The sequence below is a fragment of the Sphaerodactylus townsendi genome, linkage group LG13 (genome assembly GCF_021028975.2).
Source record: "Sphaerodactylus townsendi isolate TG3544 linkage group LG13, MPM_Stown_v2.3, whole genome shotgun sequence".
NCBI lineage: Eukaryota > Metazoa > Chordata > Lepidosauria > Squamata > Sphaerodactylidae > Sphaerodactylus > Sphaerodactylus townsendi.
Window position 1 is genome coordinate 53,482,606 of NC_059437.1, and position 26,960 is coordinate 53,509,565.

General features: G+C 46.4%; 1 protein-coding gene across 1 annotated transcript in view; it reads left to right on the forward strand.

Annotated features, from left to right (window-relative positions):
* The window catches only part of PITPNM2 (phosphatidylinositol transfer protein membrane associated 2), a 242,925-nt gene that overhangs the window by 129,195 nt on the left and 86,770 nt on the right, over nt 1–26,960 (forward strand). Inside the window, 2 exon segments of the mRNA XM_048514019.1 lie at nt 15,432–15,646; nt 18,032–18,153. Of these exon segments, the coding sequence (XP_048369976.1) occupies nt 15,432–15,646; nt 18,032–18,153 (337 nt within the window).

Here is a 26,960-nt window from a genome sequence, read left to right on the forward strand (position 1 = left end):
TGATTCTGGGGGGGTTGCAGCCAGTCAGTAAATAATGCTGCTGAGTCACGATAGCCCAAGAGCCTAATTATATGAGAGAAGTGATACAAGTCAGATTGCGGGTCTCCTAACCCAACTCAAAGTCACATGTACGTTGCGGATCTCACCACCTTGCGGATACGTTGCACTACTAAACCCATAGTTGTTTGCTTCACAGTGGGGTTTTCCCACTGTTTTTGTTTGTTTGTTTGCACAGCGATTATCCCCATCTCAGCCGATCTGCCATTTTGCCTGTTCACTGCTTCCTTGTTCTTTATGTCCAAGCTCCATTTGGGGAAATTGCTTGTGTTTTTTCCCCCAACATTGCGCAAGTCTAGCGAAGTAATGATAGACCATGTCAATTTCCTTGGTACAATTTCCTTGGTACAACTTCCTTGGTACAATTTTGTTGGTACAACTCCATCCTTGTTACAACTTGGTCACTGAAAGTGGAGGGTTTGGAGGAGGGGCTTTGTGTCTTCCCTCTCTTGCTATTTCTTAGTAGAAACAGCCATGGGGGAGCAGGTTGTTTCTTCCTTTTTCAAGCTCCATGTGTCCTTGGTCACATGATCTCAGGATACGTGGAGCCCAAGGAAGGGGCAAACACCCCCCACACAAGGCTGTTTCCACTGGGGAAAACATCGCAGAAGGAAAGATGCGAAACTCCTCTTCCCCTCCCCCCCCCACTACAATGCTCCAAATCTGACCAGATTTTAAAGTAAGCCCCCGAATGTACATGTGTCTGTGAATTGGGTTGGGTTGGAGAATTCCTGGAATCCGAACCCAACTAGTGTCATATGTCTAATATAGTTACAACCTCAGCATCAGGAAGGTTGGACAGGGGTTGGAATTCCACCATCCCCGGTCTTCCAGCACTGTGTCCTCTACTACATCACAGGCTCTTTCATTTGGCTGTGACCAACATCTGGGGTGTATGAGGCAGTCCCTGAAGAACACATTCTGCTTGCTGTCCATCTCCACTCTTTAAAACTGAATTTTATGCAGACTTGTCTTTAGCCCAGTAAGTTCCTGTAAGCGGAGTCCTTGGGCGGGGCTGGTGACTTTAAGACATGAACTGTGGAGGTTGTTGCTCTTGCTGACGCATAGCAAACAGCACCTCTGGCAGGGAGGTTTTAAAACGAATATTCCAGCAGCTTAAGGAGTTTTTCTCCTCTGTCATGTCCTTGATGCAGGGATGCCTTTTCAGATTTCAGTTCCTTTGTTGAAGGGTGGGGGGGCAGGAAGATTCCAATCAAGGTCCAGCCTTGCGTATGTTAAAGAGCAGCAGTGGCGTAGGAGGTTAAGAGCTCGTGTATCTAATCTGGAGGAACCAGGTTTGATTCCCAGCTCTGCCGCCTGAGCTGTGGAGGCTTATCTGGGGAATTCAGATTAGCCTGTACACTCCCACACACGCCAGCTGGGTGACCTTCGGCTAGTCACAGCTTCTCGGAGCTCTCTCAGCCCCGCCCACCTCACAGGGTGTTTGTTGTGAGGGGGGAAGGGCACGGAGATTGTGAGCCCCTTTGAGTCTCCTGCAGGAGAGAAAGGGGGGATATAAATCCAAACTCCTCCTGCTCCTGCTCCTGCTCCTGCTCCTCTTCTTCTTCTTCTTCTTCTTCTTCTTCTTCTTCTTCTTCTTCTTCTTCTTCTTCTTCTTCTTCTTCTTCTTCTTCTTCTTCTTCTTCCTCCTCCTCCTCCTCCTCCTCCTCCTCCTCCTCCTCCTCCTCCTCCTCCTCCTCCTCCTCCTCCTCCTCCTCAAAAACGAAACCCTGTAAAAGGGTTTTTATTTTAAGACTATTTGTTGTGATTTCATTTTTTTATACCTCATAACATCTCAGCGATGTTGTCAAAACAAGCCAGTCACTTTTTTTAAAAAAATAAAGGGACGTGTGCCTTTTGCATTCATTGCTAGTACCTCTGTCTGTTTAATCATTCCTAACGTATTCCACGCATACAGCCAGCGATGTGGCTAGAAATTATTCTGAAGAATAATTGCATGAGTAGAGTGCCCCCCCCCCAATCCACCTGTCCAACCTGATTTCTTTGCTTGCTGATTCTCAGACGCTTCAAATCCGTATGTAAAATACCTAGTCTTGTAAATAAATGTCTCAATATTCCCGTCGGAATGCTGCCGGTGTTGCACGCAGATTGCCTAACGAATTGTGTCAAGATTGAGTGATCCATAAGAATTGGTTAATGGTACCCTGCTCTGACTCATACTTTTGGAATAAGACAGCCCAACTTAATAGCTGACACTGTCATGTACACCCAGCTTGCTGCAGGATTCACAGGAAGTTGTTATCCAGAGGTCTTGGACAGGAAAGAATCACTGTAAACCAGCTATTCTTTACTTGCAGGTAATTCTGCCAATAACTGTCAGTGAGGCTCTGGCTGTAGGATTTTGCTTTAATTAAAGCCCCCAGCAAAGACACAGCTGCCAGCCTCGTCATCCATCATCGTCCTACTTATTCGTTGCTCTTAGATTCCAGAGCTCGCAATTTCTGCTGTTGCAATAGGAACCAGCAATGAGTGGCCTTCAGGCTGAATGGCCAGCACTCCTTTTTTGCTCATGCCAGTATTTCAGACAGTCACAAGGTATTGTCCATCCACCTGGACTAGAGGCAATCCTGGATCTATAAAAAGAAGAAAACGTAAAATCTTATGTAGTAGCTTTCCACTGGCCTGGCCTTCAGCTTTGGAAGCGATGTAATATGATCCATACGTAGGCTGACCAGATGTCCCGCTTTTGGCGGGACAGTCCCGCCTTAAAACAATTTGTCCCACGTCCCACGGGTTTTTTCTTGGCAACGGTCAGCGGAAGGTTGCCGTGACTGCCTTCTGGGCGCAAAGGCAGTCGGCAGCCTTGACAAGATAGCGTGGTCGCGAGGCCTTCTGGCGCAAGCCCGCTTTCCTGCCCTGTCACAGGGCGGGAAACAGGAGCTCTGTGAAGGCCGGGTGGCACCTCCCTAAGCGCCGCCTCTACCCAATCTGGCCCCGGGTTCACAAAGGTGACCATCTGATCACCTTATCCATACATCTTATGACTCTGCTGTGTTGACAGCAGACCCAGGTTGGTGTCCTCCTCGAAAGGAATTCTTCCTCAGGGCTACCAGCTCTATCTGGAGCTGTTTCCATGGCTTGCCCGCCTCAGCTCCCCTCAGAGTGGGAGATACGGTGGGGGTAGAAAAGAGGAAAAGAGGATTAAGGGGAGGACAGGAGGATTTTTTCCTTTGTAGATAAGGTTAGAAGATACTATAAGTAGAATAGGAATAGCTAAGAATAGAGGAAAAGCAGAAAGGAAGGAGAAAAGCTGGAGGCCGAAGAGAGACCTCACTAAGCTCTCTTCCTATGGTGAGGCAGGAACTAAACTGATTGAAAGTCAGCATAGATTATTTTATTTATTTATTTATCTGTCTGTCTGTCTGACTGACTGTTCATTCATTCATTCATTCATTCATTCATTCATTCATTCATTCATTCATTCATTTATTATACTTGTATACCGCCCTCCCTCGGAGGGCTCAGGGCAGTGAACAACAAGATATACAATAGAGCTCAAAATAAAATCAATAATACCAAAATTAGTTAAATAAGTAATTATAGCTCTATATACATTAAAACCAACCCTATTAAAATGCAGCTTCCAGATACCAAACATAATAGATGGCTTCTAATAGATGGATTCTAATCTGGAGAACCAGGTTTGATTCCCCATCCCTCCATCTGAGTGGTAGAGGCTTATCTCGTGAATCAGATGTGTTTCCACACTCCTACATTCCTGCTGGGTGATGACCTTGGGCTAGTCACTGTTCTTTGGAACTCTCTCAGCCCCACCTACCTCGCAAGGTGTCTGTTGTGGGGAGAGGAAGGGAAAGGAGCTTGTAAGCCACCTTCAGTCTCCTTACAGGAGAGAAAGGTGGGATATAAATCCATACTCTTCTTCTTCTAAACTGGGTAGCAACAACTCAGCCGGGGAGCAAAAAAGCAGAAGTTTAGTCTTGCCTCCCTGAGTGACGAATGGGAATAACCCATGTTTGAAGATGCCCTGCCTTCTTCAGAGCAGAAGGAACCTTCACAGTAAGTAAGCATGGCTCATTCCCATCCGCACGGCATCCAGGAAAGATTGCAGCAAAGTGAAGAAGAGCATGGAAGCAGAACGTGTGAAGAATATCATGTGTACGCTCCCAGAAACATACTGGCTTTAAGGAAGCTGAGGCAGAGAAAAATATCCGTGTGGAAAAAGTCAGGCTCTGTCTGTGTTCTTGCTGAGTTAATCACTTAAGTGTCAAAAAAAGAGAGGATGGCTTCATTCACTCCATGGGTGCGAACGAGGACGGGGGGCTCACTTTAATTCGGCAATGACCTTAACAAGCTGGAATGCTGGGCAGATAAGCACAAAGTGGAATCTAACAATTGTGAATATAAAACAGTATCGATAGAAGATAGTTATTGAAGACATTTACAAGAGGAGGAGGAGGAGGTGGAGTTTGGATTTACATCCCCCCTTTCTCTCCTGCAGGAGACTCAAAGGGCTGGATAATCTCTTGCCCTTCCCTCTCACAACAAACACCCCTGTGAGGTAGGTGGGGGCTGAGAGAAGTTTCGTGATCAGCCCAAGGTCACCTAGAAGCTGGCGGTGGGAGCGTACAGGCTAATCTTGAATTCCTTAGATAAGCCTCCACAGCTTAGGGCAGCAGAGCTGGGAATCAAACCCGGCTCCTCCAGATTAGATATCAGAGCTCTTAACCTTCCTACTACCAAGCTGCTCCTTTAGGAAGCACTTCCTCCGAAAGGTTAGGGGTCATTATAGTGGGATAACAAAGTAAGCATGAGTTCGTCATGTGCTGCAGTGGCAGGCAAGGTCAAAGTCATCTGAAGTTGTGTCAACATGAGCATTGTTTCCAAGATGCTTAGAAATACTATCTGATGATCTCCTCCAAATGGAAGTATTGCCGTCATTGTAATACAGAGTAGTCCAGCTGGACATTACAAAGCAAAAGATGCGTTTCTACCCTATCTGTTCTTGAACAATAAGCTTTGAGACTTTGCTGTCGTTGATCAGCAGGGTGTACTGAATGTGACATGGCTAGATTTTGGGGTGTTAATACTGATATGAGCCCAGTGCCTCTCATTTACAGTAAACACAGAGCCAGGCAGCTATATAAATACATCTCAGAAATCTGTGGAAGCTAAATCACGCCAAGCCATTTGTCACTGTTGTGTAACTTGGGTGTCTTTGAAAGGTTGATCTGTTAGCTGTAATCAGCAGTACAAAAGAGAACAATAGTTATCATCCCGGCTAGGAATCTAAGCTAGTGCCAAGCTCAGTTACTGTCTCCTAGACTTGCACAGCACGAGCTGATTGGTACCGAAAAGTAAGTTTTGCTGGAAATTTTTGCTGAAAATTCATGCATGTACTTCTTTTCTTTTTTGTACTGTCAAGACACAGCTGGCTTCTTATGCTCAATTCTATATAGGTATTAGGTACATTTGCCCTCCAGATATGGATCATAGTTCCCATCATCCTCTGCCAGCATCGTGCTGGCAGGGGATGATGGGAACTGTAGTCCATAACATCTGGAGGGCCGCGAGTTTGACACCTATACCACAAGGTTTTCAAGGCAAGAGACATTCTAAGGTGGCTTGCCATTGCTGCCTCTGAATCAGGTTCCTGGTATTCTTTGAAAGTCTCTCATCCAAATACTTACCAGGGTTGAGGCTAAGAGTGTATGACGGAACCAGGGTCACCCAGCAAGTTTCTGTGGCAGAATGGGGATTTGACCCTGGGTTTCCCAGATCCCAGTTTGACATCTTAACAACTACACCACAGTGCCTCTTTCATGCATTCTTGTCTGACATTTATCCTTTTGTTGCCCAAAACAGATTTCTCCCCAAAATATATCTTCCTCCATAAGTGGAATCCATGCCATCATGTCTCCAACACTAAGATTATAATGATATTTTCAGGAATTGGCTCCTCTGGAAAACAGGATGCTGGACTGAATCCTGTTGGACTTTTGGTCTGATCCTGAAAGACTCTTCTTATGTTCTTCTTATCTAGACACACTTCACTAGCCAGCACTCCTACTCACCTCTTTTCTTAATGTCTTCCACCCTTGTCACATGTTGTGTCCTGCCCTTCCTCTAGGACAGTGATGCCGAACCTTTTCGAGACTGAGTGCCCAAATTGCAATCCAAAACCCACTTATTTATCGCAAAGTGCCAACACGGCAATTTAACCTGAATGCTGAGGTTTTTGTTTAGAAAAAATGGTTGGCTACGAGGTGCACTTTACTCAGGAGTAAGCTTGGTGAAGCAACTATGCTTCGAATGGGTGAATCACTACCCTAGGAGAGTTTACTCAGAAGCAAGCCCCATTGCCAGCAACCGACCTTACTCCCAGGTAAAGGATTGTGCCCAGGCCAGCCTAGATGTGTGTGTGGGGTGTGTGTGATTTTCCGCCCCGCCCACATGATGAACTCTGGGCACGCATGCCCACAAAGAAGGCTCTGAGTGCCACCTCTGGCACCCGTGCCATAGGTTCGCCACCACTGCTCTAGGAAGAACATGTATGTGTTTTCCTGCTTTACTCTTAAACCCAGTGCACACACAGACCTTTAGTCTGTTAAAGTCAGTACTATGTATTGTCGAGGGCTTTCATGGACAGATTCAACGGGTTCTGGTGGGTTTTCCGAGCTGTGTGGCCGTGGTCTGGTGGATCTTGTTCCTAACTTTTCGCCTGCATCTGTGGTTCCCTCCCCAAGATCTTGTGGGGCTATGAGATGGCAACTGACCCAAATGCCACCAACTAACATGCTTGAGTGTAACGTTTGATCTCATTGGTCCATGTGCAGTGCTTTGCAGCTATCTGATCTACAACATGCTTTTTCAGGATACTTCTCCTGCTTATCTCCTCTACACTTATATGCAAAGACCGAGTAACTTTCCTTACTTGGTCAACCAGCAAACCTGTGCTCTCTCAGCCCCACCCACCTCACAGGGTGTTTGTTGTGAGGGGGGAATGGCAAGGAGATTGTCTCCTAAAGGAGAGAAAGGGGGAATATAAATCCAAACTCCTCTTCCTCCTCCTCCTCCTCCTCCTCCTCCTCCTCCTCCTCCTCCTCCTCCTCCTCCTCTTCTTCTTCTTCTTCTTCTTCTTCTTCTTCTTCTTCTTCTTCTTCTTCTTCTTCTTCTTCTTCTTCTTCTTCTTCTTCTTCTTCTTCTTCTTCTTCTTCTTCTTCTTCTTCTTCTACATATGTGCCATTGAGTTGCAACTGACTTGTGGCGACGGCAAGGGCTTTCAAGGCCAATTAGTAGCACAGATTGACCCCATTACCTTCCCGTGAGGAGTCATCTTTGGTGATCCTTCATCCAATTACTAACTTTGCTTAGCTTCCAAGATCTATATACCAACCCCTCTCCCAGAAAACCAGGACCAAAGATTAAATTCTGGAGGCAACTTAATACATGGCACCCAGAATAATGTAAATACATATGTTCTGGTTGATATCCTTACCTCACTTGATGAAATTTCTGGATTAGGTCCTTAGACCATGGCCTTTCCTTTTGGGGAATGTGGAAAGGCTTGCTACAGGATACACTTGGCTGCTATTTTATTTATTTATACAAGTTTCCTATATGGGACACACTTCTGTGGAGGAATTGACATGGCAATCCAATCATATATTGTTATGTAAGATAACAGCACATATTTTAGTGTGCACACATGTTCTGGAAAGCTGTTATTGGCAACCTATATATACAAAAATCTATCAGTGCGTTTTTCTGCTGACAGGTAATCTCCCAAACTACTGGACCGGTTGCTTTGAAATTTTCACACTAACGCTGCATTCGGGCCGCGGCAACGTCGATTCGCTATGCTAGGTTTCTTTATACTGTTTCCAAGACCTCCTCCTGTTGTGTACATGTCACAACTGTGCCAGTTATTGTGTATATGCCACACCTGTGACAGTTGGAACCACAGTTCTGTTCCGCAACAGCGCCATCTGCTGGCCGTCAAAGTAACACCCTCTGATACAAGGGAACCAACCATGCCTTCCTTGAAAACCACTGCCTTATAAAGTGAAAGGGATGGGGTCCGCCATCTGGACATGGCCCACCCACCCTAGCGGAGGAAGGGGAAGGTGAGGGAGGGACCGGCTGGGTTGCCATGCAAGGGAACGGGAGAGAAGGAGGGGAGCGAGGGGCCCCTTGCCCCTCCCCTCCCTTGCAATCATTGTGCAATGACACATGTTCAAACCATTTGCTTCCCCTTTTCTTTCTTTTCCACTTCACCAGACTCAGCCACAGCAACGCGTGGCCGGGCCCGCTAGTCTTACATAAAATCTTAAATATTTTTTCTGTCATTTACCACAGAGTTTTTACAGGATACTCTCAGTGACCTTTCATTGGGAAAGGGATCCCAAAGATCCGTATCTCAACTCGGCTTAGTCTGCACATCTGGCTGTAACTTTTATGTTCTCTTGTGGGAGGAATTTTTGGTTGATGGAGTAAGGGGGATGGGAGTTGTTCCGCTTACATGACGTTCATTGGAATGGCCCTTTCCCTGAATGCTGTTGCAAAGTCATGTCCTGTTCTGTGTGTGCTCACTCTGTTTTTGCTGGGAGATTTATTTTAATAAAAGCCTTTTAAGTAACTGCCATTCTTGCTAATCATAGTGCATCTGCTTCTCCGGGTTCCCTCTTATTAGTAATTTAATGCTATTACTTTAGCCTGGATGAATCTGTGTCACCATCTGCCCTGGAATCCTATTGATGGGGGCCGCCCAGAACGCCAGGAGTCCGTGTGACAGTCGCAAGGGGAGGGTTCTAAGGGGATGACTGGATTTTCTCTTGTAATTCAGTATAAGAGGGTTTGCCGTGATTACGCTTCGACGTAACTCTCCTCTAAAAGCCCGGAGCTGCTCCTGCAGTCTGGCAAAGGGATCGTTCCCTTTGGGCATTCCAGTGGGGGCATTCCTTCTCATCTCTCCCAATCTCAGATTAACTCTTGGTTTGATCACTCGTTTGTCTCCACGAGGTGAACAGAGGTCAGACGCCGAAGATTTCGCCTGCCGCAAATAAGGCTGCAGAGGTTTGGGGCCAGAAACATCTCCCCTCAAATCAAATGGCTGATAAAATGACTGGTGGTAGCAGAAAGAGCCAACAAGCCACAGGCAATTTATGGCAATCCCGTAAGGTTTTCGACACAAGAAATGTTTAGAAGGCTGTAGAGGTTTGGGGGGCAGAAGCAGTCTCCCCTCAAATCAAATGGCTGAGAAAATTATTGGCCAACTCCCCCCCTCCCCTCCCCCACGTTCTGATTGGGTACAATTAATGATTTTGTTGAAACCTGGTCTCCATTGTTAAAATATATGGATACGAGGAAGGAATGTAAAGACATTGTAAAGTACTGTAACATTTAAAAAGGATAAGTCAGAAGGATGGTTAATGAGAATGTAAGAATAGTGAATTAATAATAATATAAAAATATCTATTGTAGAAACAGATTAGTTGGATACGTATAATAGTAATTTTTAAAAAAAAGCAAGTGTATAAGATATAAGATAGATATATTTGTATTTGATTATAGATTTACGTTTGAGTATATTATTATTATTATTATTATTATTATTATTATTATTATTATTATTATTATTATTATTATTATTATTATTATTTATTAAATTTAGTATACCGCCCTATCCCCGAAGGGGTCATATGAAGGGATATGAGTTTGAATATATATACAAAAACATTTGCTTGTATTATGGATTTTTTTTTTCCAAATAGAGACATATAATTAAGGCTGCTAGGGAGTAGTAAATACGAAGTATATTATTTTTGGAAATAAGATAAGAATTTGTGGAAAAAGGAATTTTTTTTCACCCAGTTAAAGAATTAGGAAGAAAAGATATATGTGTTATATGGATGTGTTATGTGAAGTTTTATTGTAATTTTGTTTTGTATTGTGTAATATTGTTTTATATGGTTGAAATAATAAAATATTTTTTTAAAAAAAAGATTGGGTACAATTAACCCCGCTTAGCTTCCAAAATGTAACAAGATTGGACTAAAACTGTGCTGTAGTTATTTTGGTGGAATGCAGTGTGTGCAAAAAGACCAGCAACCCAGTATCCCAAATTCTGGGCCAAAGAAAACTGAATTCAGTGGCCTGCCTAAACTTGACAATGTAAACAGCCTTAGGATAGATGGTGTCATTTCTTTCTTGACAGCCCTCTTAAAATGCATCATGTATAATTTAACATATTCTACTTTTTCACATATTTATTCATTTAAAAAATATATCTGCAAGCAAAGCTGCAAATATAGACAGTACTGCGAAGACAGAGAGCTGCAAACTGCTGCATCCAGTGCTAACTTAGCACGTTTTTGCCACCTGACAGAGGGGAGAAAGATTCAACTGGAAATAGAAAGCGTACATTTAGTAGTAAACAAAAGAAAGAAGCAGATATAGGGACAGAGTAATCTGGGGGGAAAAATATAAGTACTGAATCTGAACAAAAGTTTATTATCTACTGCAGCAACCTGTTTCCCTCTGTGCAAACCAGATGCCCGCCCACCATGGAGGCTATGGCTTTTCCCGTTTTTATTGCCCCACAACGAGATTGTTTTTATATTTGTATTTATTTGATGTTGATGTACACCGCCCTGAGCCCTCCGGGGGAGGGCGGTTTAAAAATGGAATGAAATAAATAAATAAATATCTGCAAAGTGGACGGGGTGGGGGGATCAAATGAACCCGGGCGCAACAGCTGAAGGTGGTGGTGCAGAATCACCCCCCGCCTCCCCTGCATCGATCCGGCTTGGAAGCAGGCTGGCTCCTGGGCTGGCCTGCTGCCGCAGCGCCCTTCAGAGGCGCCCCCTGAGCCCCCCTCCCCTCAAGGGCCAGGGGAGGGCAGGAGGCGGCCTGCAGGGAGGCTGGGGGGCTTAGGGGGGAGCTCTGACGGGTGCCGCATCAGCAGGCTGGCCCAGGAGCCAGTCTGCCACTGCAGTGCCTGTGTGAGTCTCCCCCTGAGCCCTGCCCCCGAACGTGGGAGGGGAGCCTGGGGCAGGTGTGGTCTCCAGGCGCCATTCCCCCCCCTCCCCCGATACCTCTCTGCCCAAAACAACTAGTATTTGAAGGTATACTGCCATCAAACATGGAAGCTTACTTTAGCCATTACAGTGAATAACCATGGATTCCCAGAGGGCAGTGAGTTTAAAAATATCTGCAGTTAGAGTTGCCAGCTCTTGGCTTCCAACAACCTTCCAACCTGGAGAATTTGGGGTTGTAGCCCTTTGCTCCAGGGAAACTGTATTGGTAGTTTGTTGGTCAATTGGAATAGTATCAGATCTTCAGGTGCTGTCTGGAGGTTGCAGCCAACCCTGGCTGCAGTCCTAAACAAACTCCAGAACTTTCTCATTGCACACATTTGAACTTGAATGCGGAGCCTGTGGTAGTTAGTAGGATAGGATAGGATAGGATATTTAATTTATATACCGCCCTCCCCTGGAGGGCTCAGGGCGGTGTACAATAGGAATAACAATAACATGATAATACAAAGCCATAAGGCTACATATAAAGACAATATCAATTTCAGTGGATCCACAAATTAACAATTCAAGATCAAAATAATGCTATCAGGTTAACAGCTCAGAGCAAGTTTGCTATCCAACTAACTATCCTAGAGTTCCAGCTAACCTATCAGAACATCCTGTGGGACCCTGAAATCAAGGTAAACATTGCTATTGGCATTCCCACAATTCATTAAGCTCATCAATCCAGCTGATCTGACCCAAAGAGATGCCATTTGAGGACAAAAATACGTTATACATCAGCAATCGGAACACAAAAGGAGAAAGTAGAGTTCAAGGCAGTTCTGCGCTCAAACGTGGGTTGCTTGAAACATTACATTCTTTTGAAAAAGCACTGTGGAACCTTAAACGCAACATATCGCCTGGAAAGAGAAACCACATGTGCGCTCTCTCTCTCCCCCTCCCTCCCTCCCTGTCCTTATTAGCTGTTTTTTCTTGCGATCATGTCCTCAGACAGAGATTCGGGTCTTTCGCATCCCATTAATCATTCTTTTTTTTTTTTGTTAAAACAGGAGTTTCTTTTTCATCTTTTTTTGCCTTCCAACAATAAAAGGTCATTACTGAAGTGTCTTTCACAGTCAATTCATAACTCTAATCTCAACATGTCTTTAATTCCCTAAGTGCCAGCCTCTCTAAGCCTCTTGTAAAACGCAAACCAAAGAATGGGAAGAAAATTAAAGGAAAGGCTGAGAACATGGTTTGATTGCAAAAAAAAAAAAAAAAGGAGGGGGGGAATTCTTGCACCAGCTTGATGATGCCACATGAACTGAAGTGAATGAACAGTCTCTTCCAGTTGACTTTAAGGCATTGCATATAACTTTTCTTAGGAAAATACTGGAATTTTCACAAATACTGTGGGATATTTTCTCATATAAGTTAAGGCTTGGTATCAGCCAAGGACCAGTTTGGACTATTCCAGATTCTCAACAGACTCCTGATTTTCTTAGCAGTCACTCCACAAGTGTTAGAATCAGCTGGGGCATGGTTCTTCCACGCATCTGCCCTCCAGCATAGTGTAGTGGTTAAGAGCAGGTGGATTTAATCTAGAGAACTGGGTTTGATTCCCCACCCCTCCACCTGAGTGGCAGAGGCTTATCTGGTGGACTACATTCCTGCTGGGTGACCTTGGGTTAGTCACAGTTCTTTGGGATTCTCTCAGCCCCACCTGCCTCACAAGGTGTCTGTTAAGAACATAAGAACAAGCCAGCTGGATCAGACCAGAGTCCATCTAGTCCAGCTCTCTGCTACTTACAGTGGCCCACCAGGTGCCTTTGGGACCTCACATGCAGGATGTGAAAGCAATGGCCTTCTGCGGCTGTTGTTCCCGAGCACCTGGTCTGTTAAGGCATTTGCAATCTCAGATCAAAGAGGATCAAGATTGGTAGCCATAAATCGACTTCTCCATAAATCTATCCAAGCCCCTTTTAAAGCGGGGAGAGGAAGGGAGAGGAAGGGAAAGGAGCTTGTAGGCCCCCTTGAGTCTCCTTACAGGAGAGAAAGGTGAGGGTATAAATCCAAACTCTTCTTCTTTTCCCTCTGCATTTTCTGTTTATTTGCCTTTTTCCTTATATCTCTGCCAGGGAAGGGTCTGGGGGCTTTTTTAAAATGGAAGATGAGAATTCAGAGAACTTCTAAAACTATCATCAACATTATATCAACATATCTATATTTTTAGAGCCTCTTTAAAAAAATCAGAAATGAAATTACTTGTCTTCAGGGCAGGGGGACGAGAGGAAGTGATTTGGTGATGATGACAGTCCAGTCATTGAAAAGTGGGCTGGGGCTGGGTGGGACAAGGGAAACTGGCAGAAACGTTGTGTTTGAGCAAAAAGGCAACTCAAAACTGGCCTCCTGAGAAAGACGGGGGCAAAAGTGGTCTCAAAAGAACTGGAGGGGGAGGGAACGGGGGGAAATGATGTGAAAATTAAAGGCACAAAATTGTGTGCAAAAATCAGGGAATAAACCAAAGTAACACAAACTATAAGCAACTCGTGCAGAAAAGCCCCTGCATTCCAAATATAGAAGACCTAGATTCATTCATTCATTCATTCATTCATTCATTCATTCATTCATTCATTCATTCATTCATTCATTCATTCATTCATTCATTCATTCATTCATTTTATATAACGCCCTCCCTCTGAGGGCTCAGGGCAGTTTACATCAAGGTTAAAACATACATTAAAACATAATTGAAATATTAATTACATAAAAACAGAACCCATTTAAAAATGTGGATGGCGTCTGGCTACCCCCTCCCCCCCCCCCTTGTGCCCACGGGAGGCCAGATGACATGGTAGATGTATTTTTAACCAGGCTGGCCAAACGCCTGGCAGAACAGGTCCGTCTTGCAGGCCCTGCGGAAACTCTGCAAGTCCCGCAGGGCCCTGTTCTCCCTAGGGAGCCTGTTCCACCAAGTAGGGGCCAGGGCTGAAAAGGCCCTGCCCCTCGTCGAGATTCAAGTCCAGTAGGGAGAGAGAAGGTGGCCTGGGTACAGCCTGATCTCATCGGAAGCTCAGTTGAAGGGGAGACCACCAAGAAAGATTGCTGCAGAAGGCAATGACAAACCATCTCTGCTTCTCACTTGCCTTGGAAGCCCCTTGCTGGGGTCGCCATAAGTAGGCTGTGACTTGGCAGCACTTTCGCACACACTGCTTCTTAGAGACCAATAAGATTTGGGGGCATAAGATTTTGAGAGGCCAAATGTAATTATTGGTTTGGTGAGCCCCCAAAAATTGAGTATTGCAATTTGGTGAGAAATGTATGTATGAGGATTCTCTGAGAGCCTTTGCCTTTCTACCTGGCAGGGCATCAGTTCCTACAGCTCTCTGGGGAAGGGCCACAAAAATATAAAGTAGGGTTTAAGTTTGTAGCGTTTCGATGCCCTGAGTAACTCTTCACATTCCAGTGATACATGGATGAGATGCTTCCTGGCAGCGGCATCAGAAAGATACACTGGATTTTTATCTGTGCCTGAGGTTGCCTAATACTGATAAGACTGTTAGTCCATATAGCCCAGTTCTTCTGCTTTGACTGTTCTGCTCTTCTTTGATCTGTGAATACTGTGAGGCTGCATCTGGGACCTTCAACATTCAGAACATGTGCTCCATCACAGACCTAGAGGCTCTTCCCTGAATTGGGTGTTTTCGTAGGCTGATTCCGCATGGGCCAAAAAACAGCGGTGTGAAAATGGTGTGAAAACAGTATAAACCAGGGGTAGGGAACCTTTAACACTCAAAGAGCCATTTGGACCCGTTTTCCATGGGAAAAGAAAACACTTGGAGCTGCAAATAATTTTTGACATTTAAAATAAAGATAACACTGTATATATTGGGGTTTTTTACCTCCACTCATTCTGAGAAGTGCATGGATGCATCCGCCCTGCTGCCTGCAGGGCGGGCAAGGATGGGACCATCGGCTCGGCCTCGCCGGCCGCTGGGAAAGCGCCCGCCCTGCTCCAAAGGGGCAGGTGAGAGGGGAAGCCTGCAGCGCAGCCCAGCTGGCCGTGGGGAGTTGGTGTGCCCACCCTGTTGCCTGCAGGGCGGGCAAGGATGGGACCAGCGGCTCGGCTTATGGAGCCGCAGTTCAAGGGCAGAAGAGCCGCATTCGGCTCTTGAGCCGCAGGTTCCATACCCCTGGTATAAACCCTTTCACACTGTTTTAAACCCCTTTACACCATTTTCACACCATTTTCACACTGCTGTTTTTGGCCCATGTGGAATCAGCCTTAGTTTCAGAGGCCTACTGATTTGTGCATGTGTCTGCTCTATAATAAGGAGAGTTCTGAATCTGCAAATAATCTGCTTGTCGTTTCAGAAAAAGAGTCGAGAAGAGACGTGCGGCGAAGGCAGTGGCGTGGAGATTTTGGAAAACAGGCCGTACACAGATGGTCCCGGTGGCAACGGGCAGTACACCCATAAAGTATACCATATTGGTATGCATATTCCCAGTTGGTTTCGGTCTATACTGCCAAAGGCAGCATTAAGAGTTGAAGAGGAGTCGTGGAACGCGTATCCTTATACAAGGACAAGGTATTCTTTCTTGCCCCATCTTGTCCTTTATGCATTTATAATTTCCTAGATATACAGAGTGTCTTGTAAAGTTACCCATGATTTGTCTTCTCAATAGCTTTGTGATGTAGGACATGGGAGAAAAGATTGCTTTCTTTCTGGCAGTCCTTGCTTATGGCATAGTGCTCTGGTCAAGACAAAGCCGTTATCTCTTTTGCTTGTAGGCTTTCTCTCAAGCCCCAGCTAGAAAGTTTGCGAGGAATGTTCAAAATTACAAATGCCCAAGACATTGTATTCTGCAGTTTTGCAAGCTGGTTGAATTATTATGTTTCATTTCATTATGGGAGTTCTCAGACATTTGATCTGAATTAGCAGTGGCTGAGAGACATCATTGCATAGTACCGTGGTGGCGAACCTTTGGCACTCCAGATGTCATGGACTACAATTCCCATCAGCCCCTGCCCCAATTGGCCACGCTGGCAGGAGCTGATGGGAATTGTAGTCCATAACATCTTGAGTGCCAAAGGTTCACCACCACTGGTAGTGGTTATAAATGTTGGACTAGGATCCTGGGTAACCCAAGTTCACGTCTTCATGACTGTGAAACATATTCATTGATGTATTGTCGAAGGCTTTCACGGCCGGAATCACTGGGATGCTGTGTGGTTTCCGGGCTGTATGGCCGTGTTCTAGCAGCATTCTCTCCTGACATTTCGCCTGCATCTGTGGCTGGCATCTTCAGATGTCTACTATCAGAACCTCTGAAGATGCCAGCCACAGATGCAGGCGAAACGTCAAGAGAGAATGCTGCTAGAACACGACCATACAGCCCGGAAACCACACAGCACCCCATATTCATTGATCTTGGGATTGTCACATGCTCTCAGACTAGCCTACCTTACCAAAGGCTCTTTTGAGGACAGTATACAGGAGAGGAAGAGCCTTTGCTACAAGCGTAACAGGTATTAATTCATCCCTGTAATCTTTCCCATCATTTATTGCAGTTTGCAATATGGGACTCGCTTTTGATACGTTTCTGAAATCTGCTTTCACCTTTTGACTGTCCGCATTTGCCTGGTATTCCCCCTTTCCCCCCTTTCCTTTGTCTCCTCATTTTTCTGCTTCCAAAGAACAGTCCTGGGGACACTAGTATCACACATCTTAGGTCAAGTCATGACTCATTGTGAGTATTCCTGCTGAGCTGGAATTTATTCTGTGTTCCACAGTCTTAGCTCTGTCCGTGGAATGTGAACTACAGAGGCTCAGCCGCAACAGCTAATTCATCTCCTTCCACCAGAAGGCCAGAGCAGGCAATGCTTCCTGACCCCCCCACTCCCTTCTGGATCACACCTGTTCTTTGGTCCACTAACTTTGGGATTTTTGGCCCCTTGTTGCTTTCCATCTTTTCCCCCGCTGGCCTTGCTTCACTTTCCCCTGCCTGATTCCCTTGTTTTAGTTTGTCTATTGTGAGGTGCATTGAACCTCTAGAACATAGGTGTCAAACTCGCGGCCCTCCAGATGTTGTGGACTACATCTCCCATCATCCCCTGCCAGCATCATGCTGGCAGGGATGATGGGAACTGTAGTCCATAACATCTGGAGGGCCACGAGTTTGACACCTGTGCTCTAGAAAGTCAGTGCAGTGGTTAGAATGTAGGATCTGGAAGACCCAGGTATGAATCTCCATTCTGTGATGGAGGCTTGCTGAGTGTCTTGGGTTGGCCACTCTCTCCAGCCTAATTTAACACACAGAGATACTGTGGGCTGGTGAAAATGAAGACCGAGGGAACAATGTTGTAAGCCATTTTGGGCGTAAATAGTTAAATAAATCGACATGACAAGGACTGGATGAGACTGATGGAAGGAAACTCCCAATGCCAAGCTGCAAACAATCCCTGAGCCCTTTGGGGGAGGGCGGCCAGTCAGTCAGTCAGTCAGTCAGTCAGTCAGTCAGTCAGTCAGTCAATTTATCTAAATAAATAAATACATAATTTTGTCAGAAGCAGGAAGAAGTCTGTCATCTAAAACTGCAAAATCTCATTTATTCTTTGGGATGCCCTTTTTGTGTTTTGTTTTGTGTTTTGTTTTTTGGGGGGTGGGGGAAAAACTGTAAACTGAAGAATTTGAGTTCTAAACTGGAGTTGTGTCATGGAGAGGATCAGCCATTAGCTCTGAATTGGCATTTTGAGCACGCCTGTTTTCTGCCAAATGTGCAAAAGTTGGTATTTCATTTAAAAAAAACAAGGTGTTAATGAATTTTGTGTTACATTGTTAGTCCTTGAGGCTTTTTGCTTCTACTTTGGAAAGAGGCTGTATATATAACATGCTGGGTAAATGGGTTTTTTAAAATTATCCTTTCTAAGGGCTGCCTTAGGCTGAGTTTCCCTGCTGTGCTTTCTTTCTCAGGTACACATGCCCATTTGTGGAGAAATTCTCTATTGATATTGAAACCTATTATATAACTGACTCAGGAGAGCAAGCCAACGTGTTCAACCTTTCCCCCATAGAGAAAAGGCAGACTGTTCTTGGTGAGGATCCCATTCTCCATGCCACTGTTGTATATGCATATGTGTTTGTGCGTCTGTGAGTTCTTGTTACTATTAGTATTCGTTAGTGCAACGTTCATGAATGTGGTGCTTCATGGAGTACAACACGACAAGGCCTTTTCCCAGAGAATTTATAGCCTTAAAACGTGAGAAAAGGGACACAGCTTGTGGGGCCTAATGCAGATCAGGATTGCGCCACACGGGGAAAGTGAACTTCAGCTTTCATTTTATCCCTCCCCCTGTGCTGTTTCTCCCAGTTTGAAATGACCCCCAGGAGCTGCTGTTTGTTCCATTGGGAGAACATGCAAACTCGCGGCCCTCCAGACAGAGGTGGGATCCAGCAGGTTCTCACAGGTTCCCGAGAGTAAGTTACCAATTATTTATGTGTGCCAAGAGGGGGTTACTAATGGGTGATTTTGCCACGTGATTTTTGCCTTAGTTACGCCCCTCCTCTCAGCAGTAGCGTGCAGAACTTGAAGCAGTCTAGCAGGAGGTGCACCGGGGTGCGTGGCAGCCTGCGCCTGCGTGCATTCGTTTCCCACCCAAGGACCGGCGCAGCGGCTGCATCCTTGCCACAGCCCCTCCCAGGAATGCCCCGCCCCTGGAATGCCCGCCTATGCCCCTGTCGTGCCCCGCCCAGCCCCATTGGCACTACACCACAGTTGGAATCCCACCACCATGGGAACCTGTTACTAAAATTTTTGGATCCCACCATTGCCTCCAGATGTTATGGACTACAATTCCCATCATCCCCTGCCAGCATGTCTCATTGCTCATGCTGGCAGGGGATGATGGGAATTGTAGTCCATAACATCTGGAGGGCCGCGAGTTTGACACCTGTGACATACAGGTACTAAAGCAGAGGTCCTGCTAACACCTTTTTTGCTGCCTGCCATATATTTTTAGAAAATAGGTGGGGCTTTTTGTGAGCAAGACTCCTGATTTTATTTGATTTTATTTGTGCAACATAACTCTTTGTGAATACCTCGTAAAAACTATCTATAAAGTTAGGGTTGAGTTTTGTTTCTCCTTACCTGCTGGTTAAGATCCTTCTCTCCGTGTGCCACAGTCCTGAATGCGAATTTCGACAATCACAAGCAAATTTTGTGAAAGTCTAAAACTCTTTTATCGCTGAATTTTGACAGTCATGTAAATATGTTTGTCAATATTCATGGGAGTAAGTATAGGGAACAATTAGTGATGTATCTAGTTTGGGGCATTCAACAAAATTAACTTGGGATTATCAGCGTGTGCATGCCTCTGTGTGTGTGTGTGTGTGTGTGTGTGTGTGTGTGTGTGTGTGTGTGTGTGTGTGTGTGTGTGTGAAGATTCTCCAAATTTTGAACATTCACTGTATTGTCTATAACCGTGGTAGCGACCCTTTGGCACTCCATATGTTATGGACTACAATTCCCATCAGCCCCTGCCAGCATGGCCAATTGGCCATGCTGGCAGGGGCTGATGGGAATTGTAGTCCATAACATATGGAGTGCCAAAGGGTCGCCACCACTGGTCTATAACAACAACAACAAATATTTATTATGGTCATGAGACCAGATTTTGTCAGTTGCATCAGATAGTGTTCCAACTATTTATTTGACAAAACTGCATTTGGTGTTATTTGGATAATTTGTATAATCCTGAGTATGAGGGTGTATTCTTTGTTTACCAGAGATGTGAGTTGCATCTGTGGGACTACTAGAGCAGGGGTGACAAACTAATTACAAGGGCTGGGTATGCCATAAATGTGACTTGGTCGCGCCAGGTTTGGGGTAAAGGCAGAGGTGGGATCCAGCAGGTTCGCACAGGTTCCCGAGAGTAGGTTACTAATTATTTGTGTGTGCTGAGAGGGGGTTACTAATTGGTGATTTTGCCACGTGATTTTTGCCTCAGTTACGCCCCTCCTCTCAGCAGTAGCGCGCAGAACTTGAAGCAGTCTAGCAGGAGGTGCACTGGCGTGCGTGGTAGCCTGCGCCTGTGTGCATTAGTTTCCCACCCAAGGACCGGCGCAGCGGCTGCGTCCTTGCCACAGCCCCGCCCACGAATGCCCCACCCCCGGAATGCCTGGCCACGCCCCCGTTGTGCCCCACCCAGCCCCATTGGCGCTACGCCACAGTTTGAATCCCACCACCATGGGAACCTGTTACTAAAATGTTTGGATCCCACCACTGGGTAAAGGGTGGCTTCTTTGGCTGGCCCCAGAACAGCACTGTGGGGTGGCGTGACTGCCTTGAGAGGGCTTATCAGGCCCATGAGCCAGCTGAGGCAACCCCCACCCACCCCGCTCCTGATTTGACCTGGCAAATGCTGGGCCAGATCCAGCCCCCTGGGCCCATGTTTGACACCTCTGAACTAGGTATTGTTTCTAGGAGTCCCAAGAAAAGATGGAGAACGCCCGCTTTTGCTCCAAGGTCTGGATTTAGAGGGGGCGGGGTTATGTGCATGTGTACGCCTGTGGCAGCAGATGGTTTAATTAGTTCTGCACACAGCCTGTGCTGTGCCTTGCTGGCCAAGGCTGAGAGGAAGTACAGCAGCCAGTGATGTCAGCAAGCCGTGTGGCTGCCTCGTGTTGGCTTCGGTGACTTCAATATTTGGGAGCAAAGGGCTGACAGCCTTGCTCTGGGCTTTGCACAATCTAAGCTTCCCCCAACTGATTCCATAAATATTTCTAAATGAGTCCCTAGAACTATTTAAGACTCGTGGAAGGACTTGTCCTCAGTGTTGTGTTGAGCTTGGGCCAGTTTTTTTTTTTAAACTCCCCCTCAAGTGGTGAATCAAACACAATTTTAGAATTGCTTCTCAGTTTCAAAATAGTTTGGCCGTCAGCTTGGGGAACTGCTGTTATAAACGCACCAATCTGTACACCCCGTTCCCTCTATAGCACAGGTGTCAAACTCGCGGCCCTCCAGATGTTATGGACTACAGTTCCCATCATCCCCTGCCAGCATGATGCTGGCGGGGATGATGGGAACTCCATAACATCTGGAGGGCCGCGAGTTTGACACCTGTGCTCTATAGTTCTATGGCTTGATAGTTCTATAGGTGGGAATAGAGCACAGAAACCACGAAGCCACCAAACAGCTGATACACGTGGCCTTTTCTACAGGGTTTGTTATGGGGAACCTGCCACAAAGGGCTGTTTTGGGGGGAGCAGGGGTCCATAGCAACTGATCTTATGAATGTTTGGATAAAATGTTTGAGGCTTGTAGCTGTTGACATCAGTCCGTGTCAGCTCACTGCATCTGTATTTGGGGTAATGGAGGGTTCTGGGCAGTGGTGGGATCCAAAAATTTTAGTAACAGGTTCCCATGGTGGTGGGATTCAAACTGTGGCATAGCGCCAATGGGGCTGGGCGGGGCACGACGGGGGCGTGGCCGGGCATTCCGGGAACGGGGCATTCCTGGGCGGGGCTGTGGCAAGGACGCAGCCGCTGCGCCGGTCCTTGGGCGGGAAACGAATGCACGCAGGCACAGGCTGCCATGCACGCCGGTGCACCTCCTGCTAGACTGCTTCAAGTTCTGCGCGCTACTGCTGAGAGGAGGGGCGTAACTAAGGCAAAAATCACGTGGCAAAATCACCAATTAGTAACCCCTTCTCGGCACACACAAATAATTAGTCACCTACTCTCGGGAACCTGTGAGAACCTGCTGGATCCCACCTCTGGTTCTGGGGACTATTATTTCTGGAAATGTACTCGCACAGCAATAGTCATTTACGGGGCACTTTTCACCATTGAAACCCCTCCAAGTTGGCCATGACTCAAAGCAATCCTAGGATCAAAAATGGTCTCCAATTCTTAGAATCATAGAGTTGGAAGAGACCACAAGGGCCATCAAGCAGCACACGCACACTGATGGCTTTCTTCTCCCCACTGGCATAGGTGCCCCCATGCTGGCAGGGCGGGCAAATACTCCTGCACATCTGTCCATCGTGCCCACGGGCTTTCCCCCCTTTAGGTCCTTAGTTACAGCTCAGTTCTGCTACCTGTATACATTGAGCTTATCAAGCAAATTTAGCACACTTCATCCTCTAAGCTCGCAGCATTTCTTCTGCTTTGTCTATTATTCTGTTTTGGCTGGTCATGCAAAGTGGCAAGAAGTTACCCCTTAGCTGAAATCCCAACTTCTTAGTTACTCCTTGGGCTTCTGACTTTTCATCAGGCTTTGTCTTTTCAGGTCTGTCAGATATGTTGTTATATCCATGAGGTCTAGGAACATGGTGTTGTTTTAAAACGAAAGCAGAGAATATATAGAACCAGAATTCATTGAAAATGCTGGGGGGAAGAATTAGGACTAATAAAAGGAAACACTTCTTCACGCAACGTGTGATTGGTGTTTGGAATATGCTGCCACGGGAGGTGGTGATGGCCACTAACCTGGATAGCTTTAAAGTGGGCTTGGACAGATTTATGGAGGAGAAGTCGATCTCTGGCTACCAATCTTGATCCTCCTTGATCTCAGATTGCAAATGCCTTAGCAGACCAGGTGCTCAGGAGCAGCAGCCGCAGAAGGCCATTGCTTTCACATCCTGCACGTGAGCTCCCAAAGGCACCTGGTGGGCCACTGCGAGTAGCAGAGTGCTGGACTAGATCCGTGGTGGCGAACCTTTGGCACTCCAGATGTTATGGACTACAATTCCCATCAGCCCCCGCCAGCATGCCCAATTGGGCATGCTGGCAGGGGCTGATGGGAATTGTAGTCCATAACATCTGGAGTGCCAAAGGTTCGCCACCACTGGACTAGATGGACTCTGGTCTGATCCAGCAGGCTAGTTCTTATGTTCTTATATTAAACTATTGACACTGGCATTCTGTGATGCTGTGGCGTTCGCATGACCCCAGCCTTACCATATCAACCAAAGAGGGGGGAAACCGTGATGTCAGCTGCCCGTCACAGAGGCAGAGGGACAAAATCTCGCATCACTTGCTTACAGAGATCTTTTAACTTACTGCAAAGTGCAACTGATTAACATCAGCTGAGTAATGCCTGCTTCGTACGTGGAGTGCAGATGGCGATGGCGGGTGGGCATCTCTGTATTGGGAACTTAAAGGCCAGTTAATTCTCAGGGAAAATTAACAAAGATATTTAAAAAGCTTTCAGCCTAAGATTTAAATGCCTCCTGATTCCCGTTTCTGCGAACAGGTTTATTTTAAGAGAGCCATTAATTAGTTCTGCTCCATTTGCACAGCCGCCTCCCCCCCCACCCCCCCCACCCCCCGCATTGTGAAGTGCTTCTTGAATAACACTTGAGGCTTAAAGAATGGGAGAATTCTGGCTGCAAAAAAGGCTCTGGTGAAGAATGCGCAAGAAAAAACCCATGTCCCCTGCTGCTCAGGCCAGCCCAGCCTGGTTCGGTGCCTGAGGCAGAAAATGCATAAGACCCTCCTTTCTCTCACAAAAGACCTGAGGCAAGATCCAGAAAGAAGTTCTCTTGAGGAATCCTTGCTGAAATGAATGGGCTTGTATAGTTCTTGTTCATTTCACTGGGCCTTGCTCATGGCCCTTTTCGTCAGATGTGTAGTGGTTAAGAACAGGTGGATTCTAATCCAGAGGACGGGGTTTGATTCCCCACTCCTCCACCTAAGGCTTATCTGGTGAACCGGATGTGTTTCGGCACTCCTGCATTTCTGCTGGGTGACCTTGGGCCAGTCACAGCTTTCTCAGAACTCTCTCAGTCCCACCTACCTCACAAGGCTTCTGTTGTGGGGAGAGAAAGGGAAAGGAGATTGTAAACCCCGTTGAGTCTCCTTACAGGAGAGAAAGGTGGGGTATAAATCCAAACTCCTCCTCCTCTTCCGAATATCCAGGTTCAAAGCACTACAGGCTGTTGCTTTATTTATTTTATTTATTTATTTATTAGATTTTTATACCGCCCCATCCCCGAAGGGCTCTGGGCGGTGTACAACATTTAAAACGCAATATAATTAAATAAACATTTAAAAGCAGCGATAAAATTTCCCAATATAATTACTAAATATAAAACTCAAGTTCAGATTTGAATTTAAATTCAAGATGTAGGTGGCGTCCAGCGTTCCAAAAATATAAAGTCCCTCCCTCCCCACGGTAAAGGGAGGCATGGCGAGTCTCATTAGGTGGTTAGCGGCCCAGATGTTAAGGGCCAAGGAAGGGCTTTCAGGTTTTGGTCCCAAGGTCCCAAGAAGCAGTTGCCTGGCCACTGTGGGAAACAGAATACTGAGCCGGATAGACTTGTCCTAGTTTGTTTGTTTGTTTGTTTGTTTATTATATTTATATACCGCCCTCCCCAAAGGCTCAGGGCGGTGTCCATCAATAATAAAACAGTTTAAAACATCATAATATATAATTTACATAAAATAATACATAAAATAGCAAGACTACAGATGGCTTCAACCCCTCCCTCCCCCTTTTATATACCCACAGGAGGCCAGATGTTCTTATGGTGGAGTTGACATCATCCCGGCTGGCCAAACGCCTGGCGGAACAGGTCCGTTTTTACAGGCCCTGCGGAAACTTTGTAAGAATCCGCCCGCAGAACCCTGATCTCACCTGAGCCTGTTCCCACCAGGTTGGAATTGCCAGAAAACCATAAAGGCCCTGGCCCTTGTAGGAAGCCAACCCGGATAAGCGGCAGGGCCAGGGATCACCAGTAGGTCCGCCTCCGATGAACGGAGGGGCCTAGTTAACAAACTTCCCTATGCTAATACCATTTGCGACGGTCAGCAAACATGCTTTCTTGTTTGTGGCCTTCTCTGAGACGTTTGCATACTGGTTGCTGGACTTGATCAGGGGTCCTCAAAGTGGTGCCCATGGGCACCATGGCACCCACTGACACCTTTTCTGATGTCTGCCAGAGTTTTTAGGAAGTGGGCAGGGCCAGGTAGGGCTTTTGCCCAGCAAGGCTTCTGGTTGACGATTGGGGATTTGATTGGCTGTGCAGATTTTTTAAAATGTTGCTTTGGCAGCATCCGCCACCACAACACGAGGATCTGCCCCTTGTGACTGAAATGATGGGGTGGCAGCCTTCTTGTGGCTGGTTCTGTCTCCTGCAGCTGCAAGTCATGACATGGCATACATTTTGTTGTCATGTCCCTATGCCTTGTCAGAAATCTGAATGTGCTCGCAGGCTCAAAAAGGTTGGGGACCAGAGGTGGGATCCAGCAGGTTCTTACAGGTTCCCGAGAGTAGGTTACTAATGATTTGTGTGTGCCGAGAGGGGGTTACTAATTGGTGATTTTGCCACGTGATTTTTGCCTTAGTTACGCCCCTCCTCTCAGCAGTTGCGCACAGAACTTGAAGCCGTCTAGCAGGAGGTGCACCGGCGTGCGTGGCAGCCTGCGCCTGCGTGCATTCGTTTCCCGCCCAAGGACCGGCGCTGCGGCTGCGGCTGCGTCCTAGCCACAGCCCCGCCCGGGAATGCCCCGCCCCCGGAATGCCCGGCCACGCCTCCGTCGTGCCCCGCCCAGCCCCATTGGCGCTACGCCACAGTTTGAATTCCACCACCATGGGAACCTGTTACTAAAATTTTTGGATCCCACCACTGTTGTGGACCCCTGGACTAGATGGACTTATGGTCTTATTCACCAGGGCTTTTTTTTTAGATCACCACCACCTGAGGTAGCTGCTTTCCTTTAGTACAATAGGGCCATTTCTTCTGGAAACAGCACTTAAATCTTGCTTTGGGGCTGCCGCTTGCAGACTTCAAGCCTGTCTACCTACAAGTGATTCTGAGAGCTTGTCAATGAGAGCCAAGGATTGTGAGTGGGAGCCCTGATAGAATTTGCATTCCTTGCAGATTTCATCTGCTTTATCTTTGTACTGTAGCAATTCCTGTTAGTTTGAATTTATCTGTGCTCTGTGGCAGTGCTTTAAATAATTGGAGATTGATATTGTAATGGCCAATTTAGTTCTGCTGGAATGTAGCATTGTTCAGAAGAGATACTGGAGTCTGATGTGACGGAGAGAGTTCATCTTTGCATGAAAATGCCGTCTCTGAGTGGAGGCTCTGTTTGTGGCGGCTGGAGAGAAAGAAGAAGCAAGCCTTTATTGGCATAGACAACAGTACAACAGTAATAAAAAACGGATTAAAAAGCATATACAAAACAGGAAATAAATGTTAGGTCAAAGGAAATCTACTGGCGTTTGGTAATTTCCAGGAGAAAGTCTGCCACTATCATACAGAGAGAAGGATCAGGGTTGTCCAACAAGTAGTGTAATCTAATTAAATCGGGGAGATGGGGTAAATGTAAAGGAGTAAGATTCACATACTTGGATCTGATTTCCTTGAATCTGAGACAGTGTAGTAATTGGTGGGCCAGAGATTCAACTGAGCCATTGTTACATGGGCACAATCTTTTAGCCTTTTCTTGCTTATTAAATCTGCCATGTAACAAGGCAGAAGGCATAACATTAAACCTGGCGAGCATTATGGCTCTCCTTTGAATGGGGTTTATTAAGCAATACAGGTAGTGTGCCAAGTGGCCCCATTCAAATGGGAGAGAAAAATACAGGGGGAGCACGTTTTCTTGGCTGCGGTGATTGGCTGGAGAGAAAGTAAACAGAGGGCCTTGCATGAAAAGTGTAAATATCTGATGCTTCCATTTACATCAGGGTTGTCAAACTTGCAGCCCAGGGACCAGATCTAGCCCCTTAAGGGGCCTTATCAGGCTCACCAGGCCATATTGGGAGGGGGGGTTGCCTCAGTTGGCTCATGGGCCTGATAAGCCCTCTCAAGGGACCTACCCCACTCCACTGCATGCTCACAACTCCAGACATCCCCCCATAGTGTTCTGGGGACAGCCAAGGAAGTCACCC